The sequence below is a fragment of the Eschrichtius robustus genome, chromosome 9 (assembly GCF_028021215.1).
Source record: "Eschrichtius robustus isolate mEscRob2 chromosome 9, mEscRob2.pri, whole genome shotgun sequence".
Lineage (NCBI taxonomy): Eukaryota > Metazoa > Chordata > Mammalia > Artiodactyla > Eschrichtiidae > Eschrichtius > Eschrichtius robustus.
In genome coordinates this window covers 50,856,975-50,873,372 of record NC_090832.1, presented here as the reverse complement: position 1 = coordinate 50,873,372, position 16,398 = coordinate 50,856,975, and the positions used below count along the sequence as shown (strand labels likewise).

At 39.1% G+C, this 16,398-nt stretch overlaps 1 protein-coding gene across 1 annotated transcript in view; it reads right to left on the bottom strand.

Annotated features, from left to right (window-relative positions):
• Positions 1-531: 531 nt before the first annotated feature.
• The window catches only part of AK9 (adenylate kinase 9), a 117,369-nt gene continuing 101,502 nt past the window's right edge, over positions 532-16,398 (bottom strand). Inside the window, exons 33-42 of the mRNA XM_068550841.1 lie at positions 15,067-15,280; positions 12,768-12,969; positions 10,009-10,155; positions 9,687-9,907; positions 5,397-5,593; positions 4,160-4,329; positions 3,826-3,924; positions 2,745-2,847; positions 1,488-1,602; positions 532-1,071 (exon numbers count right to left, since the gene is read on the bottom strand). Of these exons, the coding sequence (XP_068406942.1) occupies positions 869-1,071; positions 1,488-1,602; positions 2,745-2,847; positions 3,826-3,924; positions 4,160-4,329; positions 5,397-5,593; positions 9,687-9,907; positions 10,009-10,155; positions 12,768-12,969; positions 15,067-15,280 (1,671 nt within the window). The 3' untranslated portion in view covers positions 532-868. The remainder of the gene's footprint in view (positions 1,072-1,487; positions 1,603-2,744; positions 2,848-3,825; positions 3,925-4,159; positions 4,330-5,396; positions 5,594-9,686; positions 9,908-10,008; positions 10,156-12,767; positions 12,970-15,066; positions 15,281-16,398) is intronic.

Sequence of the window (16,398 nt, the reverse complement as noted above, 5' to 3'; positions counted from 1 at the left end):
AAATCATTCATTTTAGAGTTTAAGAAACAAAGGCTCATCGAAACTGAGATTTACCCAAGGTTAAATAATGGTTGTACTTTTCATTTTTTTAAAGAGACAATCTTGCTATTTCACGTGCTAGATTTCTTATACTCCTGCTGAAAAAGTGATAATCTTATTTTTAAAATCTCATTCAAATTCAATTTAGTAATTTTCCTCTAGCATATACTTCTTGATAATGTCATATAAAAAGACTCTAGATTTCATCTCTCTCAAATATCCAGGCGATTTCTAACTACAGAATAATGTATAAAGCATGTTTCCTTGGATACTTGAGAAAAAGAAAAGCAGCAGCCATCTAGTTACCTCAAAATCCATTTATTTTGTTGGGAAAATGATAAAGTATCTTTAGGTTCATGAAGTTTACCAACAACTCCCTATGTTAAAAGTGTAACCAATATTTCTATTTTATTTATATCCATGTTAATTTTGTTTCTTGAAGCTTTCTAATATTTACTGCATAAATGACTTTACATTTAACAGAGACTGACCTTTCTGCTGAAAATATTAAAAAGGAAAATGAACAATAGATTCATTAAGTAAAATAAGTTACCTAAATATTCTAAATGGAATTCTAAATGGAATAACTTTCGTTAAAACCTCAAAGTTCAGGCAAAGAGCAATAAACTTTACAATTATATGAGAACTTAGGCTTACAGAAGAGCACTCCTTCCTGGCTGGCAGAGCTCTGAATTCATTTGAAGTCTGGCAGCCGTGGTGTATCACTCAGGAGGGAAAAGTACATCAGGGAGGGCCAGATTTTCAATCTATTTGCTTTTTATCCCTTTCAGGTAACTCTTAAGATTCCGGGTGCAGTTACCCAAGCATTCTATCCATTGACTGGGTCTATATTTTTAAGAGAGAGAAAGGTCTGTAATTTATGATCGAAGTCAATGGCTCTAAACTGAGGTTCCTTGTATTTTCTGGTCATCTTGGCACCCAGGTATGTAATGAGTTCACATCTCTCCATAAACTGCTCCATCTTCTTCTTATATTTTTTTCTTGTGTACTCAGAACCTTTGGGATTAAAGGCTGTAGAAAATTTCATAGGACTGTGAATGTTTTCTGTTAGGTTAGTGAATCACTATATTAAAGAGAAGGAGAACTTTGTGTGTGATTGAGTTGCACAGCTACGGCCAGGAAGATATCCAAATCCCAAATAAGATGTGGGGATTATTCTATTTTAGATCATAATTGTCTCTATTCACCTTCCTATATGGAATGGATTATTGAGTGCTGATTAGGTTACTCGTAGCCCCTGCTTTAAAAACTAGTAACTCAGTTTTGATATTTTTGCTAAAATATTTGCTACCAACACCACACACACCCCATGCAAGTGACCAACCCAACTCAACAATCCTATTTATCACATTATACTACAATTAATATTAAACTAGTTCTGAGTAGCATATCATTTCTAGCAAAAAAAAAAAAAAAAAAAGACATACCTTTTAGATGAAATGCTATATAGAGTAGTGCAGATCTCTGTACACTTAAGAAGGGGAATTTGGGCTTTAAGCATCCTGCTGCATTCATGGCTTTAATTAGAGCAGTTGTGATACCCTGCAGGTAGGGAACAGATTATGTGTATATTTGAGTTTGTTTTATTTTCTTGTGGCAAATAGATAAAGAGGTTATTCTTTGCCTCAAATAGCCTCCTGGGGTTGAGGATGGAGCTTACAAAGATAGTTAAATGAGCTCTTAGCCAGCAGGACAGAAACACAAAATACATTTGATTAGGAAAAATAAAAACTACAAATTGGCTTAGCGCCAGCTAGGTAATGGATACGTGGGTTTCATTACACAGTTCTATTTTTATATGTTTGGCATTTTCCATAACAAAAAGTTAAAAAAGAAAGGAGGGGACCCTGGGCTTTGAGTTGTCTTAGCCCATCTCTGCTTCCATGGCTTAGAACTGGCCAGCTTGCCTCCCACTCGCAGGACCCTGGGCCACCTGACCAGGAATTCCAGAGACCACAGTTATCACTGCAGTCCAGATTCTGGAGCCCCAAGCAGGAAAAGAAGAGAATACCCTTTTCTGGGTGAGTGTCATCTTGCCTTTTGAAATTAAACTAGATTGAAGGCTAACCATCTAGGGGAGCTGAGAAAAAGCAAAGTGATTAGGAATTTGTAAGAAAGGTATGAAATTGTGCCCTAGGCAACTGTTTTATAGAATTTTTTTTTTTAAAGCCTTTAAAATAGTGGTTGGCTACTGATAAATTTGACTATATTCAGAAAGAGGTATATTTAGAGAAATAAGATGTGATTGAGTAGATAGCTTCATCCAGATTTTGAGCAAAATATGTGTTTGGTGGTTCAGTTGTGGTGACACCTCAACTCAACTCTTTTGAGCAGGGGAAAAAAACCTCTTAGAGATTGAATTTCCACATTTCAAGTTAAGAAAAAGTTTTACAGACACTGAAATTCAAATAAACAAACTACAAGTCAGATGTAAATAATTTTCTTACATCTTACTCTTTTTTCACTGTAGTGCAGGTATTTGGGAATTAGCTATGGAAACGGGGGCTTTTCCCACATTTTATTTTCATAACCACTCAAAACCAAAATAGGTTAAAAGTGGATTTGCAGCTTAAAATCAGGAAACTCTGCCTTGAATTTCATTGTTACCAAAACAAAAATTATTGTTAAAGAAGAGATTGCTGTAGTCTTCTAATATCTATGCATAGAAACTCATGTAAGTGAACCTGTTCCAGATATCCAGGCAAAGGCAGACTAGTGAGATACATCGGTTCCTTTAACGGGGGAAGTTTGTAAGGAAGCTTCTGATCCCAGTATTTCAGTGGCGACCTAAGAACACAAAATCCATTAGACGGATGCTCACAAATGTGCTCACTGTGCGTACACAGGAAGGTGGACACACAAGAGACAGCTGAAAGATAATGTTCACTGCCTGTTTTTCTCCCGTGGAGAAAATGATACAAGTGGGAAGACTGGGGCTCCTAGAAATTCATGACGGCCAGCTTTGCCTGGGTCCCTAGCCCTGCTCAGCTCTCCTCAGTGTTCTGATTTTTCACAGCAACTAGATAAAGCTTCCTTTATTGCCCTCACACTTCTAACCCTCCCAGTAACCCCTACATGGGGGCCAGGCTATCCAAGGAGAAGCATCAGAACCAAACTTCCTCAACTGCTCACCACAAGTAGAGCCACACACAGGCTCCTTTCTCCACGCTGGAGCTTACCTCCCAGCTAAGGTCAGTCTCCACCCGTTCTTTGCATCCCTGTTCCACCCTCTCTCCAGAAATCTTAAATAGCAATTTCTCTCGCTCTCCCACCTTCGGCATTTCCTTCTTTATTGGATCCTTCCCAGGCACCTGCATTTTAACATGCTCGTACCTTTCCCATTGAAGAAAAAAGAAAATCCTTTTTTCACTCCTTCACTCCTTCAGTCCTATATCCCTTCCAGCAATTAATGTCTTTTCTCTTTTTACTGTTAAATTTCTTCAAACAGTGATCTTCACTAGAGGTCACAAACTACTGCACAAATTCTATCTGCAGATGTGATTTGATCCACATTGTGATTTTTAAAAAACGGAATCAGTCACAAAAGTTTAAAAATCAGATAAATGTAAGAAGAAATATGGTTTCCAGCTTCTTGTGAAAAACAGAAATGTGTGGCAGTAAGTAAGTAACTGCTACCCCTTCAGCTGTGTGTATGTATATATGCACATATGTGTGTGTGTGTGCACTCACATGTGTATCTATCCCAGCATGATGCAGTTAACATAGATATTCAGTAAATGTTTGTGACTTAGTGAATGGTCTCACCTCAAAAATTTCTCAAGTTTTTCTCTACTCTCACAGGTATATATACGATCACGATATTCTAAAGCATAGTGAATGCTACCAGGTACTAGGGCTTCGTATCTGAAAGACAAAGGAACAAACAAAAACAACTATGTATTGTATAATTAATATGCAGTACTGTATAAATAAAGTGTCAAAATAGTTTATTTTTCTATCTTTGCCGCTCAAGGAAGAAATAGAACATTTTCCAGTTAAGCAACAGTGACCTTTTGATCAAAATGTTAAGACTGTTAATATGGACCACTTATTCCGAGTACAGCTGTCATCCTGTACTTGCACGAGGGCAAGGACTTGCCTTTGTTTGCCATCCTGATAGGTCACTGGACAGTAGCCCTGGAGCTCGGCACACTTAGGGAACCGGCTCTTCAGCTCCGACAGTGTCAGCCTTTTGGGCATCATGTCGGCAGACGGGAGAGGATGAGGTGCTAATGGAGGCACGTATAATTCGGGGTTCTCCAAAAATCTCTATAAGAAAAGATTACAGCAACGTGACCGCTTGAGACAGGAATACTATTCCAATGAGAATCCACTGAGGCTCTCTTGCTACTGTCCCCATTTTCAGTAGCAATGTTCGTCCTTCAAACCATCTGAGAGCTGCTTTCTGCACTACTATAGCTCCTTCCCTGACTGCAAGTGCCTTATAGTAATACTTGCAAGTGATTTCATCTAAGATCTCTCCTACTTTCACTCACTCACTCACTCACTCATCTACTTATACAAAAAACATTTGTTGAGCTCTTACTATGTCCCAGGCACTGGAGTGCGTAGTCTTCCTGTCCTACAGTATAACTAACTAGGTGGGTGCCCTTTGGCAGGTGAGTTAGCTTCTCCAGCTTCAGTTATCACTCTAAAATGAAGGGAGCAGACCAGGTACATGACCTCTAATGTCATTTCCAGTTTTAAAATTCTGTGATTATCATTTAACTAAGCAGGAAGAAATAAATGTCTTTTTCATAAAGTGATAAAAAATTCAAATTCTTCAGAGGAAAATAAAATGTTCAGAGGCACCTGATTAGTTTTCAGCTACAACCTTTTTATATCACCAAATTATGGTCATTATAATATTAGAACAAGTCTGTATTCTGTTGCATTAAATAGCAATATATGGTACACAGGAAATTAAAGTGATAGAAAAAAGTTGAAAGCACAGGAGACAGACGTCGGTCTTGCTTCATTTCTACCGACTCTGACTTCCCTTCTGCAAACTTTGAACGGAATCCCCACCCAGATGCTCAGCATCCCCTTCACGGGCGGGCTCACCCTTGGGGCTCCCTACCTGTTAAGCTGACCCAGGTGGAGGGTCCATCACTGACCCTGAACTTCTGCTTTGTGCCAAAATATGTCTTGGGATGCAGTCTTAGAACTGGACCCTGAGTTGCCTCGTTGAATCCAGGGTCACAGTTTCCAAAATTGGCCCTCCTGGTCCCCAATTCCTGGGTGTTCCCAGCTGTGCCCACCCCTTCCTGTTTGGTGAATTCTGAGACAGGTATTTTCTTTCCCTGGTAAATATTTGGAGTTAGGAACAAACTTACATTCAATTTCTCCTGAGAACTCATTTTATAATAGTGCCCTCTGAACTCTGCTGCAAATTCCAAGGAATCAGTTAAAGAGCAATCAACTAATTCATGTGATTCTGCCAGGCTGACAGGGCAGAACTGTCCAAATTCGCCCAGGCGAGAAATCAGTTCTTCAGGTGAGATACATAACTTGTCAATGCAGGCGGCTTTTCCTATTATTAACAGATTAACTATTATTATTTTTTTTCAGAGAAAACACAATCATTTTCAAAATGAAAATAATTTCAATTATGTTAGCACTATACAAATGAGTACACATTGTAAAATTCCACAGAGTAAAAAGTAAAAATTTCTCTTCACACCTCCATCCTCTCAATCCAACATCCCTTCTGAGAGGTAATCACTGTTGAGTTTGTATCGTTTTCAGATTTTTTTTATACATTTGCATATACACATGTATATAGTTTTTGCATATAAGATGCTTGTGCCACTATACTGTAAACATTATTCTGCAACTTGCTTTTATCAGTTAGTTATGGCCTTTGGAGTCTTTCCATATAAGTTTATATGATTTACCTAATTCCTTTTAATTTATGCACAGTATTCCATTGTATAAATGTACATATAGTTTACTCAACCAATTATCTGTTGATAAATGTTTTGGTTGTTTTTAATTCTTAGCTATTATAAACTATATATATGTTATAAACAATATATATGTATATTCACACAAACATATATATGTACATGTATATATACATAGCCACTTACACACATCAATTTGCTACATATTTAAATTTTTTCTATGGGATAGATTTCAGGAAGTGAAAATAGTTTGTTGACATGATGTTACTGACACAAACCTCTCCCTGTGCCCTGACGGCACCCAAGAGAGGGGAAGAAACATTTTCCCAAAAGTGACTAGGTTTACCCTAACAACTCTATTTAAAAAAAAAAAGGCCAAGTTCATTCAATGGACAAGTTTAAGAGTTTTCTCCCTAGTATTCCACTAGAATAGGGACTCCAAAACAATATGAGATGTTACAGAAAATAAAATTACTTTTTTATACATCTTAATTATAACGAGTAAATTCTGATCCCAAAATATTTTGTTAGTGGTCCTTTTCACCAGTGAAAAGTTTCACTTTTTTTTTTTTTTTATTATGCCAAGGAAGGTCTTACACTAACACTAAAATTATGAAGCATAAATCATGGATTAGTTTGTTATGTGACAGTGTAAACATAAAAGTAACCCTTAGGATTGGAGTGATGTATCTATAAGCCAAAGAATGCAGAGGATTGCTGGGAACACTGGAAGCTAAGAGAAAGAAATGGAACAGATACTCCCCTTGAGCCTTCAGAGTGAGGACAGCCCTGCCAATGCCTTGATTTGGGGCCTCTGGCCTCCAGAACTGTGAGAGAATACATTTCTGTTGTTTAAGTCACCCAGTGTGGGGTAATTTGCTACAGAAGCCTTGGGAAACTAAAACAGGTACATGAGACTATGATTTCTGTCCTATTGGCATTCTTTCTCGCCTTATCTTGTTCACTCGGTATAGCATGCTGCCATGTTGGAAAGGTCCATATGGCAAGGAACTGAAGGTGGCCCCCGGCCAAACAGCTGGCAAGAAACTGAGGCTCTCAGTCCAACAACCTTCAAGGAACGAAATCTTGTCAACAATATATGAATGGGTATGATAGTGGATTCTTTCCCAGTAGGGCCCTCAGGTGAGATCTCAATCCTGGCCAACACCTTGACTGTAGCCTTGTGAGAGACCCTGAAGCAGAGGACCCAGTTAAGCTGTGCCTGGATTCCTGACCCACAGAAACCGTGAGTGACTGTGTGTGTGTGTTGTTTTAAGCTGCTAAGTTTCGGAATAATTTGTTACGAAGCAATAGACAAACTAATCCACTATTCCATCCATTGTTTATGATACAGATGAAAAGGCTAAGAAGCCCCAACCGTCCTTTCCTAAAAAGAATATTACATTACTATAATACTGCATTGGTGTAATATTATTCTAAAGTATTATAACGCACAGTACTATGGTATAATAATAGTGTTGTTAAAGTATATAGTATTATATAGTGCTATAATATTATACTATATGGTACTATATAGTTTTACACTTGTATGTTGCTCTTTAGCTCAGATGTGCTGACCTCACCAATCCTGACATGTTTAGTGACAGGGTAATTTAGACTCAGATCACTTTAAGTCCTAAAAGACACTCAAGTATCTCTTTCTCTGATTCCTGGGATAGTCTTGATGACATCTGGCAATGTCTATATATCCTTTTCTGGAATGTGGCAGAATGAGGAGGAATCTCTTTAGTTTTCTAGCCCTGACCTTGCTCCATCTCATTAGTGAGAATAAACTGGCCCCCTGACAGGGGGAGGGTTATTTGAATAACATACAAAGCAAGTGGAGAATACAAAAAAAAATCAAAACTAAATTCAAACAATCAGGGATAGATTATCAGGTAGATGCTGAAGCAGGAAAGCAAGAGGGCAGCTTCAATTAGATTAAACTATTCAAGGCAGAGGCAAGTATATCTGGAATAATGTAGTGGATACTGTGGTGCCCCATCCGGATCCCTCTCTTCCGGGCTGATGCACCCATCCCCCAGCCGCTGGAAATAGCTGTGCTAATAGATCACAGCCGCACTGGGAGTTGCCCCTCTGTCACAGGTTATACACCCTCCCGGAGTGACCTTTGGTCAATGACAAGCCAATGGGAGGATATAAAGCCCGGCCTCTCCCCTCAATTTGGGAAGTTTTGAAGGTCCATCGTAGCTCCAGTGCTTCCCTCTAGCATCCAGGGAGGCCTGTGTTTCCACCATACTGCAGGTTAGTTTCTCCCTCTGCTCAGTTCTACTAGCCTAACTTCCCCACAGGTGTATCTCCTAATTAGAGTTGACATTAAAATACAGGATGCCCACTTAAGTTTGAATTTCAGATAAACAACGAACAGTTTTTAGTATAAATATGTCCCATACAACATTTGGGAAATAATTAGACTAAAAAATTATTTGTCATTTATCTGAAATTTAAATTTAACTGGGCGTCCTGTAGTTTTATTGGCTTAATCTGGCAACTCGACTCCTGAGAGTACTTCCTGATAAAGCTTGTGCACACAACTTTTCACCACGAGTCTGTTTTCAGGCAACCCAATGTGAGGCAGGAAAGGTGAAGTAGGGTAACAGAAAGATGAATAAGGCATAAGTTTTGCTTTCAAAGCCTGCTGTGGAATGTTTTACTAGTGTGATGCTATCCAAAACTTATTGGGAGTAGGTTTCTAAAACTCAGTTCTCTCTTCCCTTGCACTCTTATCGTCATCCCTTGTAATCCTCGGGTGAAAACAAATTCCCAGTCTGCAGACAAACAGGAACCAGAGATGCTGGTGATGCCCAAATAATGAAGCAAATCAAGATTCAATGATGCCATCATTATCAGACTCCTCACTGCATTTTTCCTCGTACAAGATTCTCTGTGTCCCGTTGCTCCCTCATACCTCCTTATACCTTCTCCGTATTTGCCAAAGTTAAAAAAAGTCATTAAACAGATGTCTGTGAAACCCCTCCAGACAAATTCTTTGGCATCATCACTCTTTTTAGAGATATGAGATATAGATAACTTTCCTTCTATTTTGTGTATTTTTGGAGAAAAATCAAGAAACTTCTAGGAATATATAATCAAACATTTTCTTTCATGGATTTCAAATACAGATTAAAAACATTCTATGTTCAAATTAATTTTTTAATAGAATCAACGTTTAAATACTACTATAATTTCATAGTAAATAGTAAAAATAACTAATTCTAGATTCCTAAACAAAATTTTGCCAAGTGTCACTCCACAGACCCCTGCCCTCATATAACTACCATGCTTGAAACTAGCTTCTTACATGGCTTTCCAAACACCATAAACTCTTCTAGTGAGAGACCACGTATTCCTTTTAGGTGATAGGTTCACATGGACATTGAATAAATGATAGCTGCCCCATACATTCTCTAGTTGGCTTGCGAGCTATGTTAATTTATAATCCTCCCTGCCATTGAACTTAGAGCTAGTTAGTGCCTGGAGACTTAGCTGGAGAGCTAAGCTGATAGCTTGAGTAGAGGCAGTCATTTATTAGAACAAATATACATGCCCACATAATTGGAAAATACTATGTATTTAAAATACTGATTAAGGTCATGGGAACAAATGTTCGAATTGAATGAATTACGGTAACATGAGTTAGGCATGCATAGACTTCAAATTCACATCTTATTGTGTTTTCAGAGTTACACGTTTTCTTACCTGCTTTTATTCTTCCCAGGTATATCTGCATGTGTTTATTCACCATTTTAACCTTCTTACTGACTTCATTCCATACCCACCATTTGCTGTGAAAGCCATCAATCACATACCAGTTCTGATGTTGTTCTTGATAATATTGCCTAATCTCATCGATATTTTTGCGGTACTTTGAGTTCTTGACAGCTATAATCTGTGAGCTGTTATGCAATGGATAAGGCAAACTAATAGAGAAACAGAAGGAATGGAAAAAGCTGTTAAAACCCTGCTTTTTCTGGTTGATTAAAGTTTATTCCTTTATCATTGTTTCCATCACATACATTACCTTGGTTCCTCTTTTTTTTCCAGGAGCAATCTTTTGAAAATCTCTTTGGAAGGCACATCCAACTCAAAGATGACCATGGGGATGACTGACCTAGCTTCCAAGAGACTCACTTGATATTTAGATACAGGGTATCCATCAATGACAACACTAATAAGGAGAAACGTGAAAATAAAAATTCCAGATGTCTTTTCTCTCAGACCTTCCTTTCTGTCTTCCAGAAACAGTCTATCTTTAGGATTAGCCCTGTACTGTTCCTATGTAACTTGATTTATCTTGTCACCTTGCCCTCTTTGTCTCTCTATTTTTTTTGGCTGCATGGCTTGAGGGATCTCAGTTCCCCGACCGGGGATTGAACCCGGGCCCCAGGAGTGAAAGCCCGGAATCCTAACCACTAGGCCATCAGGGAACTCCCTTTATCACTATATTTTTAACCTCAGTCAGCCCAAGAGCCAGAAGGAGGGCTGCATACATACAGACACAGCTCTGATTCATACACTTAGCATCATAGAGCTAGGTTTTAGCAGACTTCGAGAGATAATACACATAATACCTTGAACATTGTTATTACTTAATTGGTGCTACTATTCTAGCATGAAACAGTGGAAAGAGTATAGGCTTCAGAGGCACACAGACTTAGATTTGAAACCTGGTCGGACCTCTCTGAGCCTCAGTTTTCAGTAAAAATAGTAAAATAATGATATTTAACCCTTAGAGTTATCTTAAAGACTGTAGATCAAGTACGTAAAGCAATTAGTAGTAGACTAATGGATATTCCTTATAACTGAAGGCCAGCAAGGGAAGAATTATCCAACCCTGATCTTAATGTTGTAGTTTTATAGCAAATAGATAGTGTAAAAATTTTGTACTGAAAGGTCAGTGGCAATAAGACAAGGTGTCTTGTAAATCAAGATTTTAAGAAGTACATTAAAATGTTTTAAAATTAAAAAAAAAAGGTCCTGGCACAGTTAATCGTATTTTAGTAAGAGATTAAGCAAATACAGAAAACACTGTGTTCTAAACTTGCTTTTGTAGTAAAATTCTGTGAGGAGGCTGGGAGTGGAAGGGAAGATGGGTAGTTGGTGAGAGAGCCCTATGGTATCTGGGAGAGAATCATTCCATCAGGACCCATCAGGCCTCTGAGCAGAAATGATGGAGAATTTGTTAGTCCAACCGTGTAAGGTAATGAGTGTCACTAGCCAACTGAGAAGAGGACTAAAGGCTGTCTACAAATTCCAAAGTCAGGAAACCGACTCTGAGGTGGCTGAGCTGGGCTTGCTGGCTGACATCACCAGGAAGGGCTGGTTAGTCCTCCCTCAGTGCTCTCCAGCTAAGTCTCTAGGCACTAACTAGTTCTAAGTTCTATGGCAGAGAGGATTATAAATTGACATAGCCCACAAGCCAACTAGAGAATGTATTGAGCTGCCATTGTTGGTTGTTTTTTTTTAAATTAATTTATTTTTGGCTACTTTGGGTCTTCGTTGCTGCGCGTGGGCTTTCTCTAGTTGTGGCGAGCGGGGGCTACTCTTCCTTGCGGTGCACGGGCTTCTCATTGCGGTGGCTTCTCTTGTTGTGGAGCACGGGCTCTAGGTGCGCGGGCTTCAGTAGTTGTGGCCCTCGGGCTCAGTAGTTGTGGCTCAAGGGCTCTAGAGCACAGGCTCAGTAGTTGTGGCACACGGGCTTAGTTGCTGCGCGGCATGTGGGATCTTCCCGGACCAGGGCTTGAACCCGTGTCCCCTGCATTGGCAGGCAGATTCTTAACCACTGCGCCACCAGGGAAGCCCGCCATTGTTGGTTTTTAATGGAGAGTAGCTCAACTCCTTTGTCTTGTGAAGGATCACTTGAGAGGCCCTCAGGATCAGGGAAATTCAGGGTGACTGGGCAGTCACTGTCCTGGTATTAAGGTGAAATAAAACCTTTGTGACTTAACCGACGTTGCCCTCACTAAGATCCCTCCTATGCAAAGCTGAATGCCAGGAAGGAGGTAACACAATTTGCTTAAGTCCCAGGGCCTTCTCTGGGGAAAAAAACTTGACACTCCAGAATCTGCTCCCCGATAACTGAAATTAGAACTGTCAAGGACTTGATTAAGGACCATTGGTAGGGAAGGGCCAGGAGGCTCCTAATATAAAACAGCCTTGAGTAAATCAGCAAGATTTTAAGTCAATGACCTGGGCTCAAGAGCAGGGCCTTAGGTTTTATCGGCTTTTACTACTGGCTGGGACCACTGGCTGTGCCAGGAAAGCCGTGGTGGAGCGGAGGAGTGTAAACTGAAGACCATTCAAGCACAGGGCTCTCCTGTCCAAATGCAGCATCAAGGGAGGGGCGCTGCTTCCTGTGCAGAGAGCTGGGCCAGGGAGAGACCATCTCCACGGGACCAGTACCACCTGGGGGACAGGGGAGGGCCACGCCTCCATCACCCCATGGGGCAGTGAGGAGTTCTGCTGGGCTGTGGAAGTCGCACAGGCCTCCCTTATGGATTGGGTAAACCTGGAGACTCCTGGACAGCTCAGGGGCTGCTGCAGGGAGGGAAGTGGCCTGTTGGCTCTTCTGGCATGTTGAGTGTTCAAGCCGAGTTTTAGCTTGACAGAAAATTAAAACATGTAACCATATAGGTGCCCAGAGTTTGAAAAGCACATCACACACACTTTACAAGAGCTTTAAACCCTGTTTACGATTAAGTGTTTTACATTCCAGTGAGTAATTTCCTCAAAGATGTAACTCCATCCCACTCCCTCTCCACCTCCACGGCCCCCACTTACCCTGCAGTATTACATGTACTTCCCATCAGAGATAATTCTAAGGCCTGAACGACCAGTTCATCAGGTGCTGTCATTCCTTTATGAAGATGCCAATTTAGCATAAGTGCCAGCTCTGTGTCTGGTTGGTGGTTTAATACATAACGCAGAGCATCTCCTATTGACAAACGCTTTAAGCCATAGTCACTTGAAATTTTTTTGGCAACTGAAAAACATTAAAACTTTAAACTTATTCCGTTTCACAAATTCATCAGTTAATCTTAGTTTCAGACTCTGGTTAATTGACATCAACAGCAAGCTAATCTTCACAGTCCTCAAAGTAATTTCAAAAATTAAAATTGCTACATCTTTTTGAATTAATACTGTTCAAAGGTCAATCATTATTAGCACTTCAGGTATGTGGCTGATGGGTCTGGTTAATGAGCCAACTCTGTGAGGTTTTTCTATAACTAAACCATTTAAGTGTTTTTTTTCCTTCTGCACGAGGTAGCAAAATTTTTCAGAGCTTTATAAGGCATCCTATGTGTACTATTATTATTTGGTATTATGTCCAAAATAACAATTCAATGCTCCTTGTGTCACTGGATTAAACCATTTCCCTATCTATCCATTTACGGACTCCAGGCTGCAATCAGGATAGCTTACCCTATACAGTTAGGTGGCAGTTAATCCTTAGGAAGTAATTTTTTAAAATTATAATGGCATATCTGACATTTTAATAGTAATTTACAGCTTATGAGGTAATATTTCTTCTGTGACTTTTTTTGATATTTTCAACTATTCCATCAAGTGCGTAGAGTGGGTATTGAAGTTCCAATTTTATAGATGAGAGAACTGCAGCCCACTGAAATGGAATAATTTGTCCAAGGGCACATAGATGTTGCCATTTGTTGAAAGAGGACTCAGGCTTGGCCTCTGCTTCTGCTAAGTGAGACCACAGATAATAGCTTCCAGTTACTGTTAAATGTGGGTGTGCTCTGACAGGGTCTACAGACCCTGCTTCATCACGGTCTGGAGACAGCAGTGTGTAGAGGACACTGAGACTCATCTGGTCCCACAGGGAATACAGGTTAACTGGCCACAATTAGGGCCACACGGGAGGGACTCCCCTGTGAGGGCCGCAGAAGGCTTCATCTCAGCTTTGCCACAAACGCGAGAGTCACACCTATTATTCATAAGCTATGAAAACAATTAAGCGTTTACAATTTGACATTTTGTTTAAAGATTAACCTCTATTTCAACAAAAATCAAGGAATCAGATTGTCTAATCTACATTTTACTTTTTGCTGTGGTTGTAGGATCTTGAATGTCAATGTACAGCTTTCTTTGGGAAATATCATTATCTTTGTGAACTTTTAGAACACAGCTATTAAAGACTCTTCATGATGTTAAGACGTTTAAATGGGGAAAACACACTTTTCATCTGAAGAGCTAAAATACAAAAATCCCTTTTATTATTTCTGGTGAAAATTAATCTTTGACCTCATCTCTCCCCTTCATTCTCTATGCCGTCAGTCATTAAGTCCTGTCATTTCCCTTTTAAATATCTCTGGTATCTGCCCTTTCCCATTTTATTATCATCGCGACCAACCACTGTTCATGTGGTTATCATGTCACATGTCATCTTGAAATACCACACTCACCTATTGTTGGACTATTTGCCTTAAAAAAAAAAAGTCTCAAGATATAAAAAATTCAAACATTATAGTTTACCAAATGCCTTTTTCAGTAATGATTAAGATAATGGATTTTCACTCTTTAACTTATTAATACAGTAGATTATATTTATAAAATTTTAAATATAATTTTTATGCTAATAAAATCTTAATATAACTGTTATTTGACTATATTTATAAATAATATTCATTTGTAGTTTATTTTTTTGTATTATCTTTGTTAGGTTTTGATATCAGGGTCATGCTAATTTAAAAATGAATTTATATTTTTTATATATTTTTAATTGTATGGACTATATTCTTTACTTTAAAAAAAACTGAAAATAAATTGGTCAGTTTACTTTCTTTTCCCTTGCTCTGCAAAAGCTTATAAAAACACAGGAAGTATCTCTTGAATTTTTAATTCTTTGAAAGTTTGACATAATTTTCCTCCAAAACCATTTGATTCTGGGCTGTTTTGGAGTGGGGCTATATTTTTGAATGCCTTCTCCTCAATGGTTATTGGCCTATTTAGGTGTTCTGTCTCTTTTTGAGTCAGTTTTGATAGTTAGCTTCCTGGAAAAGTGGTCCTGGTCTTCAGGAGATTCTTTTATGCTTAAGGATAGTAAAGGCAAACACACCCTTACCTGTAGTTTTCCCAGATTTTGGAGGCCCCAGAAGTGCAATCCTAATGGGCATAGTAGGCTTAGGTTTGGGTTGGCGGATATATTTGATTGGGTTCTTCGTAAATTTTTCTTTAGTTTCCTTACTAGATAAAAAATAAATATACTGACGATGGATTACAGGATGAAGTAGATTCTCTGAATTTTCAACTGGCTTGATTGTCTCTCCTTCACTTAGCTGCAATATATGCACAACTGAATTAATAAGTTAGCTTTATTTTAAACAGCATTTTCCCCAAATACACTTGAAAAAACAAATTTGTAAAATCTTTCTTATAGAACAAGAAAACTAATTATAATCAAATACTGATATTAAAAAACTGTAAAAAGAATGAATTATTTTATACTCATATGGAATAAATGTAGTTTTTCTTAAATGTTTCAGTTTCTGACAATTATAGTTATTCTACTTCCTTTATAATGTGTTTAGCATATACTGAATGTTTCTGCCAAGGAGTGTAAAGGTGTTTGGATATATTCATGGGCCAATTTATCTTCACAGACAGGTCCATTCCTAAGGTGGCGTAATATACGGAAATGTGTCCTCCCAAAATCATGGTTTGAAGCCCTAACCCTCAAAGTTACTGTATTTGGAGACAGGGCCTTTAAGGAGGTAACTAAGGTTAAATGAGGTTATAAGAATGGGGCTCTAATCTGAGGACTGGTGTCCTTATAAGAAGAGAAAAGAGACACCAGGAGTGCATGAGCACAGAGGAAAAGCACTGAGGACACAGTGAGAAGTGGCCATCTACAAGCCAGGAAGAGAGGCCTCACCAGAAAAACCATCCCTGCTGGCACCTTAATCTTGGACTTCCAGCCTCCAGAACAGTGAGAAAATACATTTCTGCTGTTTAAGCTACCCAGTCTGTGGTATTCCATTATGGCAGCATGAGTAGACTAATACAGGTGGGGTCCTGGGTTATATATGGGAGTGTACTGGTAGGACAGATCCCACTAGCTTCTCTTCTACATTTTTATACAGACGAAATCCCACTCACACAAACATCAAGAGCAGCCACAAAAGGGAAGAATACACCTAAAAGGCAGCCTAAGGTGTCGGTATGGAATGGAGAGGGAGGACTGGTCCCACATCTTTGCATTGGTGATGATGACGACTGGGTAATTAAATGGATATCTTTTTTATATCATCAGATGGCCAAGCATCAGTCATCCCTGGACTTGACAGAGTAGGTGGGAAACAGTCTGGTAATATTGCTCCTCCCCCAGAACTACACCAGGATAGTTGTCACAGGTCAATGGTGTTGTCAGCTTCATCATTCTTGGGCTGAAGTGACG